The 18,420-nt window shown below is 31.9% G+C and overlaps 1 protein-coding gene across 9 annotated transcripts; it reads right to left on the bottom strand.

Annotated features, from left to right (window-relative positions):
- Window positions 1–179: 179 nt before the first annotated feature.
- LOC115955867 (protein STRUBBELIG-RECEPTOR FAMILY 2-like) lies at window positions 180–4,542 on the bottom strand. Of its 9 annotated transcripts, none has more exons than XR_004084213.1 (5): window positions 3,864–4,542; window positions 3,736–3,767; window positions 2,454–2,546; window positions 935–1,000; window positions 180–840 (listed from the first exon to the last, which is right to left on the bottom strand). XR_004084213.1 is itself a non-coding variant. In XM_031074246.1 (5 exons), the coding sequence occupies exons 1-5, from the start codon at window positions 3,984–3,986 to the stop codon at window positions 774–776; spliced, it is 273 nt and encodes a 90-aa protein (XP_030930106.1). In that variant the 5' UTR covers window positions 3,987–4,540; the 3' UTR covers window positions 180–773. The 9 variants fall into 9 exon arrangements, 3 of the variants coding, with proteins under 3 accessions (XP_030930106.1, XP_030930105.1, XP_030930107.1); XR_004084212.1 differs by having other exon boundaries at window positions 2,454–2,539; window positions 3,864–4,541; XR_004084214.1 differs by having other exon boundaries at window positions 2,454–2,539; window positions 3,972–4,539.
- Window positions 4,543–18,420: the final 13,878 nt, after the last annotated feature.

The following is an 18,420-nucleotide window of genomic DNA, read 5'->3' as shown; positions in this document are numbered from 1 at the left end:
CAAAGTATTATTATAAAAGTATGCTTGTTACTTTTTCCACATGCATTCAACCGTTGGTAAAAGGTACTTTGTGATAAATTTCAATGGTTTGTAAACATTGAAATAAGTATTTTCTTTAGTAAAAAAAAATTGAATGCACTTTTTCATATTTATCAAAATTAGTAACTTGATTTAAAACATAAACGTAAACGCAATTGTTTAATTCCAAATTGAATTACAATAGCCATTCAACTACTCTTTTTAACACAATGAAACAAATTGTACAAATCAACATAACTCAACTACTCTATCTATTGCCCTTTACATTTTTAAATTTGAAACATGAATCACTACTTGCTACACAAAACCTGTTTTGAATAATACACTTAAAAGTATTTACAATAGCCAATCCTTGAACACTAAAAGGTATTTGGAGAGTTCTTGTTTGCTGCATAATTTGCTACATACCTTCATCAAGATCATCACCAACTTCATACCTCCTCAAGATTCTACTAGCATCAACAACATCCTCTTTGTATTTCATGGAATATTGTACTTTGCATTATTTTCTTTTCACTTCAAACGCCAGGGAAAAGGAAATATAAGGATCAGGTGAAGAACACATACATCTCTCTGAGATTCTATAAGCCAGTAAAGACATTGTCAATTGGTCCAGATAACTAATTATGGTTTAGATTTCTCCAAGAAAAGAATTAAGAGATTCTGATTGAATAACCAAAAAGCAAAAGCAATTTAGTAAATAGGCACTTAGGGGGAGAAGTAACTCACTGATGTTAGAGACATTTCATGGCTGGTAGAGAGTGGGGAATATTTTGTCTCAAATAGTTGTATGCCATATTTCTGCATTCATGAAAAAGTAGAATAATCACCAAAAACTTGAAAGAAAAAAAAATTAAGCATACAAGAATCACAATTTACAAAACAGACATCCTACATATTTGTGGCATTGGGAGGTAAGCTGTATGGAATTTCACCCTGAATGTTATTGTAGCTGACATCCCTAAAGAAGAAACCAGAATAAAGAATTATATAAAAAATGCTGGTACAACTTCAATAAGAGATAAATATAACAGGACATATTCACTAACAAGTATTTCAAATGATGCAGGTTATTAAGTTGGCCCCCAATAGGTTTAGTCCTTGAATTTTACTGCATAAAGGGTTGTAGAACATAGAAGGGTAAGGTTTTGGGCCTTTTTGAAAATGTGGCATTGTTAATAGAAAAAACAGGTTAGCTAAGTGCATTACAGGTGTATAGCAAATAAATCAAAACATGACACTCCTATCCATGACTCCTCACATGAATCCCCACCATCCACTCCCCATCCCTTAATATACAGCCTTACCTACTTGACCATTGACTACTACTATTTCAAGGCAGTTAAGCACTTTTTCACCTTAACCTATAGCTTAGAGATCTTAACAAAATAGGTTAGCTAAGAGGAGCATATGGATGCTGCACATTAAGTTCAAAATTTAGAGTACTCAGTATCACATGCTCAGCCTCAATCACTAGCTCATGATATTGCTCAAACTAGTCCTGTTTAACACACTACATGTCAACATAAGAAAAATATTCAAGTTATCATTAGACAAAATAAATACCTAATTGACAAAACAGTTGACAAAATTAAATGCCTTAAATTTAAAATTAAATGTCTATTTAATTTATATGAAGTAAAGCCATTCATCCATAATATGGTTTTTACATGTTGACAAAATTTTGTAAAAATTCTTATGGGATATCGTAGACATCTCAGTTCCTTTTACATTTAAACTTAACTTGCTGAATTAATTTTTTTTTTTTTTTTTTGAGGGGGTGGGGTGAAGCTATGAAGAACTTACAGTGGGGAGCGGATAGGACAAGAAAGAAATATCCTCCTTATGAAAAATTTCACAAGAAGCTCTTAGTACATTGTTCAAAGGGTGTGGGGTCTACTCAGACAAGGAATTCCCAGTGACAAGGCCGACCAAACATAAATGACAAACCAAAGGATTCTAATACAACATTTAAATTACTTTATGGAAACATGAAAAACAAGGCAACCGGCCATAGACTTGAAGCAGACAAAAATAGTTGATTGCAGGTTGTAGTTTATCCAAATTAGTCATGCAATTGATATGGAAAATAGATGCTGGAATACTGAACTTATCAGCAACTTATTTTCAAGAGAAGACAGATGCAAATTTGGATATTCCTCTTAACAAGAGATAAAATAATATGGAGTTTCACACTGCATGGTCGGTTCACGTTTAATTGTGCATATAGTGTGGCTAGTGAGGCTAAAACAATAGGCAACAAAAAGAAACCATTTTTGGTCAGCACTGTGGAGGACCAAAATTTTAAGAATCACATTAAAGTCTTTGCATGGATGGCATGTCATAATGCAATTACCAAAATGAGTGTTGTCGAAAAACTGCTGGAACAATTACATTAATAAATTCAATCTCACCTACTAAAAACAATCAAAGTAGCATCATTGCCTCCATCATTCATCGCATTAGTTCTTGAGTCAAATCTATCCTTTGGACGGGGTTTCTGTAAACTTATCAAACATAACTAATCAAGACAAAATCTGATTTGTTCTAAAGAACTAAAAGGTTGATAAGATGACTTAGAGTTGATAGGAAAACTACTAGGGGCTTAGGGAATAAATAACAAGGTCCCTATAATAATAATAAAAAGGAACAAGTTAATCATCCATTGATTGTACAATAACAACTCAAGCATATGTTACGTAAAATTTATTTCCCCATGGAGAAAAATTAACAAGAACAAGAGGCCAAAAAGGGGGGGGAGCAAAATAAATAGTTGTTAGCTTATCAAGCTGGGCACCCCTTGTGTCAACTTCCGATAAAAATTAAAAGTAAAACGTCAAACTAAATTGCTTTTAAGCCAAGCTCAATTGTAACTTTTCTATTAAGTTTTCAATTATAAATGATAGTCAGTCATCAACCAATTAGTTACAGCTCAATTGGCACTTTCTCCTCTCATAATAAAGGGACGGAAGATGAGGTCTTGAATACTGGGTTCGAGACCCATTGGGTGTGTGTACCCACTGAGTGTGTGTGCGTGTGTGTAACTTACCAATCAAAATAGATGGTCAGTCATCAATAACCTGCTATTCATAATGGGTTTTCGGATTCTTGCATAAGCAATGAAGATTCCAAGGATTAATAAAGTGCCTAAAAAGGATTTAGCTTTCAAGGGAAGTATCACACCCGTGTTTTCTAAACAAAAACTTATCATAAATCTCTCACAGTTTGAACCATCATCCAACTCAAGATACAAGTTTACATTCTACAACCATCATTGTCATTGGAAACATGAATTCGTGATTCAGCCAACAAAAAACAGAGTATCTAATAATAAAAAATGCAAGCCAATTAAAAAAAAAATGCAAGTAAGCTTCATTCTCAATGCTCAGTACCATATATTGCACATATGCTGATAATTAAATGGTAAGAATATCCTTTTACATATTCAATCTCAAGAATTATTTCATAAAAATTAACAAAATTCATTATTAAAGCACATTTGATTGGAAGAAAAACAAGCCGTAAAGCACACCCCAATATCAACCAATCACTATAAATTAACAACAAAAAAAACTACTATGATCACTAATTTGGCAGAAAATAACTGAACGCCATAGAATTCCAATTAATAATAATAAGAATAATTGAAATTAGGATTAGTTATGGAACAAAGAACAAAAATTAGAAGAAACTTACTTTATTAGCTTGACCATCCTTTGTAGTAGACTCTAAAACAAAACACAAAGCCATCTAAGAAAGATACAAAAACCTATATATAGGCATATACACAGGAAGAGGGAGAGAGAGAGAGAGAGAGAGGGAACCTTGGGGGTTTGGGGAGAGAGAGGAAGTGAGAGAGAATTTAAATATTCACCCTAAAATTTTCCCAGGAACCAAACATTACAATTAATAAACAAAACATGAAAACGCACCGAATTTGTCTCCATTGAAGAATCGAGACAAATCAGGCAAAATGATCTTAGTGTCGCAGTGGCAATTGAACTTGAAACCCTAGAAAATTGGGGGAGATTAGATGAGGTAGGCTAAGAGTAGAGGAGTTGACAGAAGACTTCAACTTCGATTTTGTGAGTGACGGTGAGACAGAGCCACCGCATTGAGAGACCAATAGCTATGCAATTTCCATGACCTAGAGCTTCGAAATTTCCATGATTGAGAGCTATGAAATTGGCTTTGAAATTTCTAAGGCCCTGTTTGGTAGAAGCTAAATAACATATTTTCAGTTTTTAAACAACATTACACACATTTTCACACACTTTTTTACCCACACGTTTTTCAAAAACCTACCAACAACGTTATTCAAACTTTTCTTCCAAACGGCCCTAAGTTTTATATGACAGAGATTTGAGCTACTAGAGAGAAAATGAGAAACTGTGAGAGCTATCTATAAAACTTTGATTTGTTCTGTAGTTTTATATAAGTTCCGTGTTTCTAATTTTCAACACTGACAACCGTAGATAAAAGATGTAGTTTATCTTCTACATTCATCAAGCCCATGGATAAAACTTCTATTTAAATTCTTTTTATACTTGTTTCAACAGTTGAGTACTGTAGAAACTTAGGAGTTTTATTAACATTTTTTAGTAACCGTTGATAAAAAAAATGTTTAAAAAACTAAACTTTGTTGTAGTGTGCAAGTATTTTCCCTTTAATTATTAATGAATTGTGTACATACACCACTGATAGCAATCATAATAATAATTTATGTAAGAGGATTCCCTATAATTCCCTTTCATTTTTAGCTGAACATGCAACACATGACATTTATTGATTTTTAAATATATCGTATCTTACCTCTAAATAAAAACTAGCATGTAGCCCGTGCTTACGCATGGCAACATTAATAATTGTGATGATAAGATGTTCATCTTGGTAGATTCGGTTTCCACATTGAGCATTATGAATGGAGGTAACTTGACACCAACATTTAAAAATCAAATTGGACATATAGCACAAAATTAAACTACAATTAGAAATTAGTTTGATTCGATTTGAATTCTAAAATTGTACTTCAACTTAATATGATAAACATGATTATATTTTTGTCCACTTTTAACAAATTAACAAAATCTTAATCCAAACACACTAAAAACTATTAAAAAAAATAAGATTCAAAGAAATCTTGGTTTATTTTTAATTTCTTATTTTGTAGGTTTTTTTTTTTTTTTTTTTTGTAATTTGAGATATTAATATAAGCTACAGTTTATAAAATGCTTCATCAACATATGAGATTATTGTTTATGTGGTTATTTCAATTTTGATAGTTAAAAACGCAATTTCAATTATTGGGATGGCAAGTTGCAGGCTCTTGGTTGTTGGAGCTGTAATGTATAGTAAAGCCAAGAACAAATTCAAATGAAACTTGTGTGTGTTATCATCAAGCTAGCACATTCAATCATCCTTTTACTTGGCATAGGGGACACTATCAAGATTTCGATACCATGGTTCAACCTCTTGCTAAGCTAATGCCTTTAATTTGCCTACATAACTTTTACTATTTGGAAGTTAAAAGATAGTTTCCATTATTACACACCATCAAAATTTAATAGGAAGCAAGTTCTATACAAAACCATTGATCTCCACTTATTAGGTTGCATTATTAGCTTTTGTTTCAGGGTATTGCTAGGCCTAATGGATTCAGTCATTTCTTTTTAACCCTAAGACTCTTCAGTACCGTGGGTTTCAATTAGCTCAACTGGTAAAAATTTTTATGGTTGAATATGAGATCCGGGGTTCATTCTTCACCTAAACGAAAAAGTGATTGGTGTCTTGGTTTGATGATACTGAGCACAATCATCAGAAGTTGATGTTATAGGTTGAAACTCTATAAAAAAAAATAAACTCATTGGTGTCATACCTTGATTAATTACTGAAATATTTTTCAATATTTTTTTAACAAATTCATTATTAGAATCTAAGTTATAGTGTTGTATGGGAGCTGTACAATGTTTATTAATCTAACCAACGTGTTTAATAATTATTTGTGCCTTCCACAGAAATTAGAACTTAACATGTTTGATAATTATTATTATTATTATTATTTTCATGTTGATAATTTTTAAAATAAATTTTTAACAAAAAGAATAAAATTTACATCCAAATACAAATAGAAAAAAGAAAAAAGCATTATGAATCAAACATCTCTGACAACAAAATTTCATGTAAACAGCCAAAAATTGTTCTATCTTTCTCTGTCCATCATGAACCTCATGTGGCTGTAATAATAATGATAGAAATAAATTACAGTAAATTATTCCACAGGGTTTTATCCACTTGAATTTTTCATCTATTTAAATGATATCCACATGGAAAACCATGGTTACATCAGATAAATACAAAATAGCCCTTGTTAAGACACATTTTAATGATTCTCAAAGCACCAAAATACAGCAATGCTGAAAGAAAATGTCTTTAAAAGAATCGCAATTTGTGCATGGATTCTGACATTTTTGCTTTATTTTCAAACCAAATGTTATTACCATATCTAATTCATATTTTTGCAAAATACATATATGGCATAGCATCAACCCAATACATATTGGATCCCCATCCAAAAAGCTAAAGAGTTACGTACGTAGATATGTGCACATTTTTTTAATAAAAAAAGTCTTACTTCTAATGGACTCTAGTTTGTGTGCCTATGTGTGTTTGTAGAAGTGGGATCTACGATACATAACTTAAACCATTTTGGCTCGCTTGGAGTAACCTAAAAAGTCTCATTCACAACATGTTATAGCTCTTAAGAGAACTGAATCTAAAATTTTATCTTTTTTTGGCGATTCATGTCGCACAGGAAGTCCAAGACGAAGGCAACATCATCGGGTTAATGACAAGAACTGATCATTGAGATTGGAATCTTCTTGGAGACGCCAATGAAGCGTAATGTATGAGAATGTGAAGCAAGGAAGAGTGGGATTGAACATTGTGTTTGAACCTGGGCTTGCTCTCATAAATCCAAAAGGAGGAGGAGAGGGCGGTGTGTGGATCTAGTTGGTAGAGGTTGAGAGAGAAGAAGGAGGAGACATGGGATGATGATATGGAATTAGGAAGAGGAGATGAGGTTTTATTTTTAAAGTCTTTCTCATTGGACTCCTTAGTTCTAGTAGTGGTATTAGAAGAGCTCCAAAGTCTACTGAGTTCACCAATAAAAGTGTGCAGGTGGAATGTTCTTGCTTAGGCCAATGAGCATTATTATTGTGGTTTTCTTGGCTTCCGTGTTTTTTTTTTTTTTTTTTTTTGAGAATGAAAAATTGGGGCCTTTATGGCTATATTACACCCCCGGGCAGGGCGCCAGGTGGCCTCGAATGGGGTAGCCCGATCTCGGGGGCCCGCTTGTACCACCTGTGTGGGAAGTTACCCCACTAAGGATACCCAACAACGGACTCCTGCGGGCAGCGGGATTCGAACCTAAGTGTGGTGCACGAAGCGAACGAACCTTACCCACTCAACCAAGCCCCTGTTGGTGGCTTCCATGTTAAATGTTAATGCATCATTTATTTTGGCACAAAAATTATAAAATTTAGATAAGACATGTGGCACAAAATTGGACTCCAATTTATAATCTAATTAGATTTTTTTGAAAAAGTTTTGGATAGGACAAGTGGTGCAAAATTGAGAATCCAATTAAAATCTAATTGGATTTTCTTTCAATTTTACCTATTAATATATACATATATATATATATATATATATATTTATAGATTAGTAGGAATGAGTAGATTCAGTTGGATTGCAGTTCTTCTCATAAAATTAGTAGTTCATTAATAAAGTTCTGATCTATTACCTATGTTGAAAAAGGATTCAAAAAATTAAAAAGGTATGTTGAAAAAGAATGCCAAGTAATACTTGTTTTCATGAAATCCACATTGTATGTTGTCATTCTTTCGTTGAGTTTGGAACGGGCAAAAGATGAAAGAAAAGGAAGCCTAGGAAGTATATGTAGCTTCTTCTCACTACAAAAAAGTTGGTTTTTTTTTTTTTTTTTTTTTTTTTTTTTTTAGGGCCAAAACACTTGGAAAAAGTATGGAAGGCCCTCAAAAAATATTATTTTGAGGATCTGGAAAACCCTTGATAACCTTTGAAACAAATTCCCTCAAAACAAAAAATTTTACACCTATGCAACCTTGAAACAATTGTTTTATCTTTATCTTTATCTTTATCTTTATTTTTTAAAATAGTGGTTGTATGGAGCAATTTATTTTGATGATTCTTCTGAAAAATTGTGACCCATAAAATAAGGTTGCTTTATATCAAGCGTGTTCATCATTTGGCATTTATTTCCAGGGTGTTTTTTAAACCTTCAAAAAACGTGAGTCGAAACATATCAAGTTTCTTGTAGTGTCTATTTGGTTGACAAGAGAAAAAAGAAAATGATTGAAAATTGAGGAAAAACAAATTTGTCCGAGCCCACATTTTATAATCCATCCAAATTAGTTGATACATTTTGATGGTTTTTTCTTGTGAGAAATTGAGATTATATCAAAATAAAATTTATATAGCTATGTATTCATTTTTTTTTTTTTTTTTTGAGAATATATAGCCATGTATTTGAATGTGCCTATCAATTATTTGAGTTATATCAATTCTAAATTTGTGAAGAGGCTAGGTTTAGTTATCATAATAATATTTATAATTTATTTCTCCATTAATTATCTAAGTTAAAATTTTCTTTTACCATAAATGTTAACTCATTAATGAATTATATTTGAGAATTAAAACCTTATTAAACTTACATCTTATTGTGTCTACTGTTAGAACATATGTGAATTATGTTAGGAATATATGTCAATATAAAATTGGCTAATCTTTTGACAAAACGCACTTTACTTGTAATTGGATAGATCTAGGATGTGTTTAATACTTCAAAAAACAAGGTTTCAAGTCTAAGTGTTAAAGTCATGCAAATCTGTCCGAGAATCAAGTGAAGAAGTTCTGGATTTTCAAGCTCGACAAATAGCATATATCGAGGTTTAAAAGGCAACTTTTGCCTGATGCTAGACAGCTACTCAATAGATACCTTATCTATCGAGATTTATGAAAATCAGATTTTCAGTTCTGATTTTCATCCAATCTGTGTATAAATGTTTGGGTTTTCTTTTCTCACAACCCTAAACATATATAAGGATTACTTTAAGGGCCGTCACAGCTGATGCAAGTGAGTGTAACTTGATGCAAGTGAGTGTAACTTGATGCAAAGGATTTTCACAAGCATATTGTGACTGGAAACAATTTACCCTAGTTCATCTTTCTCTTCAAGAAGCTGCTATGTTTGTACGCCATAGGGTTTTGTAATCAAGGAGATTCGTGATCTTCATCATATTGATCAACTGAAGAACTTTGCAACTAACATCCTTCTCAAGTTGGTGGTTAGTCACGTACTTGAATTCGTGCATCGATTGGTTAATCACGTACTGGGAGATGTGCATTGAAAATGAGAGATTGTCACTACAAAACAAGTCCAATTGGGTATTGGGGTAAGAGTTCAATTGTAGCATGATATAAGGTATTGAGATTTCTTTACTTGTAACTGCTTGTTGTGATAATAGTGGATAGTCGGGAGTGGTGACCTTAAAATCACTCAGTGGGGTTTTTGCCTTGGATTTTTTAACCATTCATAAACAAATCACCGTATCAACTTTATTTTCTACTACATATTAACTTAGTTAGTGATTTTTTTGTGCTACCATGCGTATTGCATGTTAATTGGATTAATAAATTAACTTGGCTACTTAATTGGTTAATTCATCAGAAGGGGTAAATACATTCTTGGCCTATCATCTACTTATATATCTCTATATTTGTTTCATGCATTCATGTTGTTTAGACTTTAGTGCATTGGTAGCAGATTATCTAAAGAGACTAAAGGGGGTGACAATCTAGAAAGAGTAAACCAATTGATATCTTGGCATGATGATGAAAGCAATTATTATAATGCCAGTGTTATTTATTCAAATCCTATCATATCTATTAAAAAAATATTCTCAGCTTCTTTAATTATTTATTTTTGGATTAATTGTAAATTACACCCCTAAAGTTTGGGGTGTTTGAATTTTATACCCTAAAGTTTTAGAATTTAAATTTTACTTCTTGAAATTTGAGGTATTTGGATTTTACACCATGACATTTTAGAATTTAAATTTTACCCCCCTAAAGTTTGGAAGTGTTTAGATTTTACACCCCCAAATTTTGAAATTTTAAAACGTAAAATCCTAACACTCTCAAACTTTAGGAAGTAAAATTCAAACACCCCTAAAATTCAGAGGGTAAAATCCAAATTCTAAAACTTTAGAGTGTAAAATCCAAATACACTCAAACTTTAGAGGTGAAATTTGCAATTTACCCTTTATTTTTTTTTCGTGGAACTTTCACTTCTATGACTGTGTATACCCAATAATTTTTTAGTGATGCATTTGGATTGAAGGCAAGGACAAGATACTTGTAAAAATTCTTTTTTAAAAAAAAGGGAAAATAGATTTCTAGATTAATGTATGGATTTCCATGTTCTTTAATGTTTCTTTCAAATATTTAAATGTACGCACCCCATTAGCCGCTTATGGAGGTCTATAATCTATATATCTTCTTCTTCTTCTTCTTCTGCTTTTTTTTTTTTTTTTTTTAAATGGGAATAATCTATTTATCTACAATGACAAAGAGATTAAATTCTATAAGAATGTGATATAAAAGCCAAGTTTTACATCCTTCAATCCCAACATGTCATATTATTATATTACATATTAAAAACTAGACACAATCACACCCAATTAGAATGACTTGGTTTAGGTCCAGTGCATCTAGTGCACTAGACTCGGTTAGATGGTGACACGTGTCTAAAAGTGGACACATGTCATTATTTCAACGGGTCCAGTACTACTAGACACTTCACCTAAGCCCCTGACTCATCAATTCTAATACTCATTTAAAAATCCAACTCAACTGTGAGTTTATAGAGATGTTATTATATGTGATAGGATGTATTGAGTTTTAAGTAAAAAAATTGATGTGGCAATCTCTTATTGGATGGTGTAAAACATGGATTTTACACCTCATCCTTATCAAATTCAAATTCTTAATTTAATGACTAAAGTTATATGGTAGATGGAGAGATAAATGCTATGACAAATGCATTGAATTATGTAAATGGAAATATCATAACTGGTTTAGTGGTCAAATTTGTTTTAATAACAATAACTTCAGCTAATCTATATATATCATAATTGGTGAAGTTGAGAGAAACTCAAATTAGAATTACAAATTAGAGTTCTAATTTTGCACCATGTGTCCTAAATTATTTATTCTTAAGGAGTCTTATTTCTTAATGTTAGAATCAAATGTGGGACTACATCATAAATATTCATCTAAGTGAGTTATTAAGTATAAAAACCAAAAAAATTAGAATAAATGAATCGTAAAAAAAAAGTGCTTCACAATATTTTTTTTTTTTTTAAATGGACAATTTATATTTTATACCTAATAATATCTTTACAAATTTTTTTAAAGAGTTAACAAAATATAAAAATGACTATCAATAGTATTTAAATTATATATATATGAATTATATTATGCATCTTATTATATATCTTTAAGTGTATTCATGCATTTGCATGAAGTTACAAGCTAGTTAAGGTAACGTTTAAAACCTATGATTTATAATTGAATAATAAAATTATTGGCCACTAACATTCATAAAGTACTTTTGCCAACTCATAAGGGAAAGTCCTTTATTGGTTGTAGCTATGGTTATCAAAATCCCGATCTGGATCCTACGATCCTACGATCCTACGATTTTACGATCTTACCTGTCCAAAACGATCTAGATCTTTCAAAGATCATAGCAATTGTTCAGGATAATATGATTCTAATGATTCCAAACGATCTTGGTTTCTTGTGATCTTCTTTGACTTGACAAAAGGCTTAGTTGGACTCAAATGAAAAACAATATCCCAATAGACCAAGTTTTGCTATTCTAATGTAGAGAGATAGAGTGTTAGTTGAACCCAAACGAAAAATAACATCCCAATTGAGTGTCACATTTTGAGGTTTTTGGCCTCTTTAAATGATGCTTATAAATGGATATAATGATGTATGGTAATTACATCAAATGGATACAGAGTTTTGGTTTTTTTATGAATGTATAATTTACCTGATTATTTAACATACCAATTTGTTTTTTTTTTTTCTCAAATAATGTAGGATCTTACGATTCATGATCCGATCTTATAATTCACGATCCGATCTTATAATTCACGATCTGATCTTATAATTCACAATCCCACCTACTTCCCACGATCTTACATAGGATCCCGATTTTGACAATCATGGTTATAGTTAATAGCTCAAGTCAATATTTTGTTATTAGATGTGAATTTTGATAAATTCATTATTGGATTATATTTTTTTTCTTGGACAAAGGCTGACGTCAAATTTAGTTGTAGTCTAAGGCTACAAATCCCACTAAAAAATTAACATGGTTACATATTTTAAAAATCTAACCATTTGATTGCATGTTCTTTATGTTGTTAAAACACATATAAAATTTCGTGTTAATCGGATGTTGTTTAATATTTACTATTCAATTTATAAACTTATATTTTATGTATAATTTTAGACTACAAAAAATTAAAATCTAAACATTTGACTGATGTCATAGCTATTAACATTTGAAATTTTAGAAATTTTGCAAACATGAAAGATATAAGAAGAAATGAAATAATTTGGCTACAAAATTAGTTGTAACCTAAAGCAACAACTCCACTCAATATCTTTTTATTGGACATGAATTTTAACGAATTCACTATTGGATTAATTACATTTTTTTTTATATATTTCATGCTTACAAAATTTCTAGAATATCAAAGATCAATAATTATATTATCAACCAAATATTTCAATTTCAATTTTTGGTAGTCTAAAATTATGCATAAAATATAAGTTTATAGATTGAATAGTAAATAGCATTTAATTGACATGAAACTTGACATGCGTGTTAAGGATATAAATAACTTACAAGCCGACGATTGGATTTTCAAAATATGTAGTCATATTTGTTAGGTTCTAAGACTTTAGGAACTAATATATTAGAACATCAATTTGTATTATGTTGGCAAACCATGATCAAAACATAGAGTCTAGGTTTAGGCTTGCTTAAAATATGTTTATTTGTAAAATTAGAATCAAGTGATTGCAGAATTTATTGGACTAATTCTACAAGGCTCAATCGATCGAAAATTAGACTTGATCGATCGAATCACGTGCAAATTTGTTTTTCTACAAAATTCCAATTTAGCCTAAACTCTACGTAAACGTATTAGGATTCATGTAAAACACTCCTATATATAAAGGAAACCCTAAAACGTTTTTATAAGTTTTTTTAGAGAGAAAAGAGTGTGCCTCTTTTTGTATCTAGGGTTTTGTACCCAAAAGAGCTCTCTAAGGACTTAGTCGCCTTATGTTGTGTGTGTGTGAATCTTTTGTGAGATCAAGAGGTGGTTGCCTTCACACATACTTAGGATTTCCAAGATTCAAGATTATGTCAAGAACTTGGTGATCATTCAGTTGCTGCATTTAAAAAGCTTAAAGATACATAAGCTGGTGTGCTTGTACTTGCTGGGAATCCAAGAAAGAAGTAGTCCGTGGACTTGGAGCTGTCACGTGGTCGTGGTAGTAAGTTTCCTACTCGAGGTAGCAATATGATGTTAGTGGTCTAAGTCGCTATTGTGTAAATTTCAATTCGTTCATAGTGGATTCAGGTTTACCTTGACGATAGTTAGGTTAAATCCTCCTTACGTTTTTATCGCTTTGGTTTCTTGGGTTAACATATTGTTGTGTTCTTTATTTTCTGCACTTTACAATGATATGATATATTTGTATTAACCTAGATCTGATTAATTTGACTAAGCAATCACTTGGCTAATTAACTAGGTTAATCTGGTTGTATCTTAAGGGGTCTAAAAACGTACAATATTAATTTTTTAGTTGAAGTTATAGCCAATGCCAAAACCAAGTTTATAGCCAAATTTTTAACAAATGTGGGTTACATGAGAAAAATGGAGCAAATCCTTAGATAAGTGAAGTATCAACTTTCAAATCACGTGTATGCAACGTGAATTCAATTAAACTACAAGTAGGCTTATTGTAATCACCCTTTTATCAAATACCCAATGCACCAGCCCTATTGGAATTGACCTTTTTACATATGACTGCTACTTCAGTCGTAGTCTGTGGTGTTGGGGAAAGCAATTGGCTTGTTTGTAGAAAAGTAATAAAAAACTCTAACAGAGCTTACTCTCCCCTCATAAATGACTGCAAGTCCTCCTCAATTAGTTCTAGCACTTCAAGGTTAACCACGTGTGCCGAGAAGCCAATAGAGTCGCAAACAAGCTTGGCAAGGAAGGCTGTTCCCACCCTTTTGATTTTGTTATTCTAGACTTTCCCAATTCTGAAGAACTATGTAATTTTTGGAGCTCAGATGCTTCGGGTTGTACACCTTAAGGCGTTCTGCCACAAAATTGTTTGATTTAAATAGTTAATGTTATATGAACCACACCACCACCACCACCCCCCCCCCCCCCCGGGGCAACAAAAAAAAACCCAAAAAAAAAGAGAAGTAATATAACATTGATTTGGACCCTTCAATTAGGTGCAACTTAACACCGAAAAAGACTAAACTGCCCTAAGAATAGTCAACTACTTAATGAGCAGTGAGGGATAATTTTGGACTAGCAAGTGATATGAACACATTCAATGGAGTGTACTAGACTTGTCAATCGTGATTTGATTTCTATCTATTTGATAATTTGATAGTTTAAAGGAGGAAGGGATTGAATGCCGGACATGTCCATTAAAAATACCAAAAGGTACTAATTATTTAAGTTATAATGCTCATTTTAATACTAATATTTCACATTACACCTGCCTAAAAAAAGAGTTTAGATCAGGAATAATAGCACAACTAATAGTAATCATAACTCATTTTTATATTTTTGATCTTGTATTAATCATATTCATTGTTACCACAGTTTATAAGATTTTAATAATAAAATTATCACCATATTTATATGCGCTTTGCAGTCTATATTTTCAGGTACTACTTACAGTGACAAGCCAATCCAAAGAGCAACAAGAAAATCGCCAAAAGAATGCCAGAATGCTCTTACAGACCTGCCCAATGCTCTAAACATTTTTAGTGCCAAACTTTGTCCATTATTATATGTAGTGACAAATGGACACTTGCCCTTATTTTGCACAACCATTAGTTTTAAGATCCAATTTTTATAATATAAACTAGTTGAAAATCAATGCAATGCACAAATTTTTCTAATATAATATAATTTTTTATTTTTTCTAAATATTAAATTTGATAATTAGGATATTACAAATTTATTATAAATGTGATTGAATATGGAATTAAATACTCTACAATTAGAAATTTATTATAACTGTATACTGAATAATATATTTACCATCAAAATAAAATAAGATATACAAAGATTCTAATGAAAGATTTAAATATTGAATGAAATATGATGTGAAAAAATTTATGTGGAAAAATATTGTTAAATTAATCAAAAGTCAAATGTTTTTAATTTTATATATACTAGTGTGTAATCCCATGCATATGTATGGATACAATTAAAAATAAACACAATCAAACAGTTTAAATTATACATTTTATAAGATGTTCAAATTATACATGGTATTAGCTTACACTTTTTTAAACTATACGTTTTTAAATTATGTAATGGTTTCTCATTATATATGTGTGTGTGCGCGCGCACGCACGTGTGTGTAATTTAAAATTTAATTGGATTTAGATTCTTCGATTTTTATACCCAATAATTCACTTGCCACAAAAATTAAAAAATTAATTGGATTCCAATTGTAATCAAATCTAGAATCTGAAAAACTATTTCTTCACTTTTTAATTGGTGTTATTCGGTTCTTTATATATTAAGTCAACAAAGTGTGCAATGCATAAAAAAAATTTAATAATATAATTTGTTAAAAAAATGATTTTTCCTCTCTTTAATTTAGTATATAAATATAAAATTTAATAATTATGATGGAGTAATATAAATTTATTATGATTGTATTAATGTATATGAAATTTTTTGACGTGAATTCCAATTAATTCAGCTAGTGTGTAACCCCGTGTATATGCACAGATACATTTAAAAACAATCACAATTAAACAGTTTAAATTATACATTTTAGAAGATATTCAAATTATATATGGTAATAGTTTACACTTTTTTTAAACTATATGATTTTAAAATATGTAATGGTTTCTCGTTATATATATATATATATATATATATATATATTGTAAAGACACGATTCGTGACGGACCGTAACAATGTTGGGCTCCCAGCCCGCCTCCAGGAGAAAGACTCCTAAGGCGAAGACGACTTAACCATGTATGGATGTCACGTAAAACCCACCGTTTGGCGACCAAGGCCTAGCCTTTCAAACCCACGCTCTACAAATGATGTTGTTTGGGCCTTTTTACGTGCGAACCCAACACTGTTACGGTCCGTTACGAATCGTATCTTTACATATATATATATATATTTTTTGTGTATAATTTAAAATTTAATTGGATTTAGAATCTTAGATTTTTGCACCCAATAATTCTCTTGCCACAAAAAATTAAAAAAAACTTGGCACAAAATTGGATTCCAATTGAAATCAAATTTAGAATTTGGAAAACTATTTCTTCAATTTTTAACTGGTGTTATTCGGTTTATTATATATTAAGTCAACAAAGTGTGCAATACATAAAAGAAATTTAATAATATAATTTGTTTAAAAAAAATTATTTTTCCTCTCTTTAATTTAGTATATAAATATAAAATTTAACAATTATGATGGAGTAATAGACAATTATTATGATTGTATTAATGTATATGAAATTTTTTGACGTGGATTTCAATTAATTCAAGTAGTATGTAACCTCGTGCATGTGCACAGATAGAATTTAAAAAAAAATCACAATTAAATGATTTAAATTATAAATTTTAGAAAATATTCAAATTATACACGGTATTAGCTTACATTTTTTTTTTTTAACTATACGTTTCTAAAATATGTAATGGTTTCTCATTATATACTAGCACATAATCCATGCAAATGCATGAATGCATTTAAAATTAAATACAACTTTTATTATAAAAATATAAATAATTAGTTAAATATTTTTTTTATATTTAAAATAGCATGTAACATGTAAGGACACAATTCTCTGGCGGCCCAATAAGGATGTTGGGCTCACGCATGAACGATCCCTCACAATATGATTTGTAGAGAGTGGGCTTGAAAAGCTAGCCGTTGGTCACGGGGCGGCGCCCGGTTCTGGTTTTAGAGGAATTCGTGTAGAAAAAGGATTTGGGCTTGAACGTTTAAGCCCTACGGCGTCGCATCCTATGGGATGGGCCTCCTCGGAATTGATCCGAGGACCATTAGGGTCTTACCCCGGTTACCCGACGATGGGTTTTTCTGTAATCTCAGGTGTTGTTAAGATGTTCTCACCCAGATCGTCTCCCTTTTTTGGAGGTGGAATCGGCCCCCCCTTCGATTTACTTTCTTTCTTCTTTTATACTCGTCTGCGTTCACTGTCCTTCGTCCACGTGTAGGGTCAATCTTTACAGGACTGATATTTGTCCCATCAGTCTAATCCCAGAATTGTTGGGGATGGTTGATAAGGCTGCAGAGTACGGCTCTGTCAAGTGCAGAGTCTTATCTGGAAGGGTAGTAAGGATAACTTCCCCCAAGATATTTTGGATCTCCTTACAAATTCGTTCCTATACCAGTTTTACCCCTTTATTCCGGTGGGATTCTGGATCTGCCGAGGACTGGACTGTCCTCGGCTGCCTCCCAAAACTGTTTTGTGCTGTATTGTAGAGCTTGGGCCACAGCTCTCCTCGGCTTGGGCATTCGGATTTTCCAAGAGCAACTGGGCCTGGCCCTTAAATTATTGGGCCCCACAATAGCCCCTCAAAACCCTGCTATCCGACTTCTGGGTTGGAAAGGAGGGTTTTGGTAAACCCGGGCCTTTAGTAGGGCTTATTTAGTTCAGCCCCGCATTAATGTGGGCGGTTTTCATCTGTCCAGGAAATTCGCTGGTTTACCAGATACACCTTTTAATTCGCTCGTAATCTACTCCTGCCGTTTGGCTATCCAAGGTGCGCCTTCAATGGCTTCCCTTTACGAGGTTAATTCACGTTCGGCGGCTCATCTGATGGGGTGGGGAAGTGGAACGGACATACCTTTATTCTTCAGATTCCTTTTGGAAACCTGAATGAATTTAATTCCCTTCGTTTTGCCCTTCCTATAAGAAGGCAAGCAGGAGGCCATCACTTTCGTGTAGAC

Source organism: Quercus lobata, chromosome 8, assembly GCF_001633185.2.
Source record: "Quercus lobata isolate SW786 chromosome 8, ValleyOak3.0 Primary Assembly, whole genome shotgun sequence".
Taxonomy (NCBI): Eukaryota; Viridiplantae; Streptophyta; class Magnoliopsida; order Fagales; family Fagaceae; genus Quercus; species Quercus lobata.
This window is presented reverse-complemented; position numbering and strand designations above follow the sequence as displayed.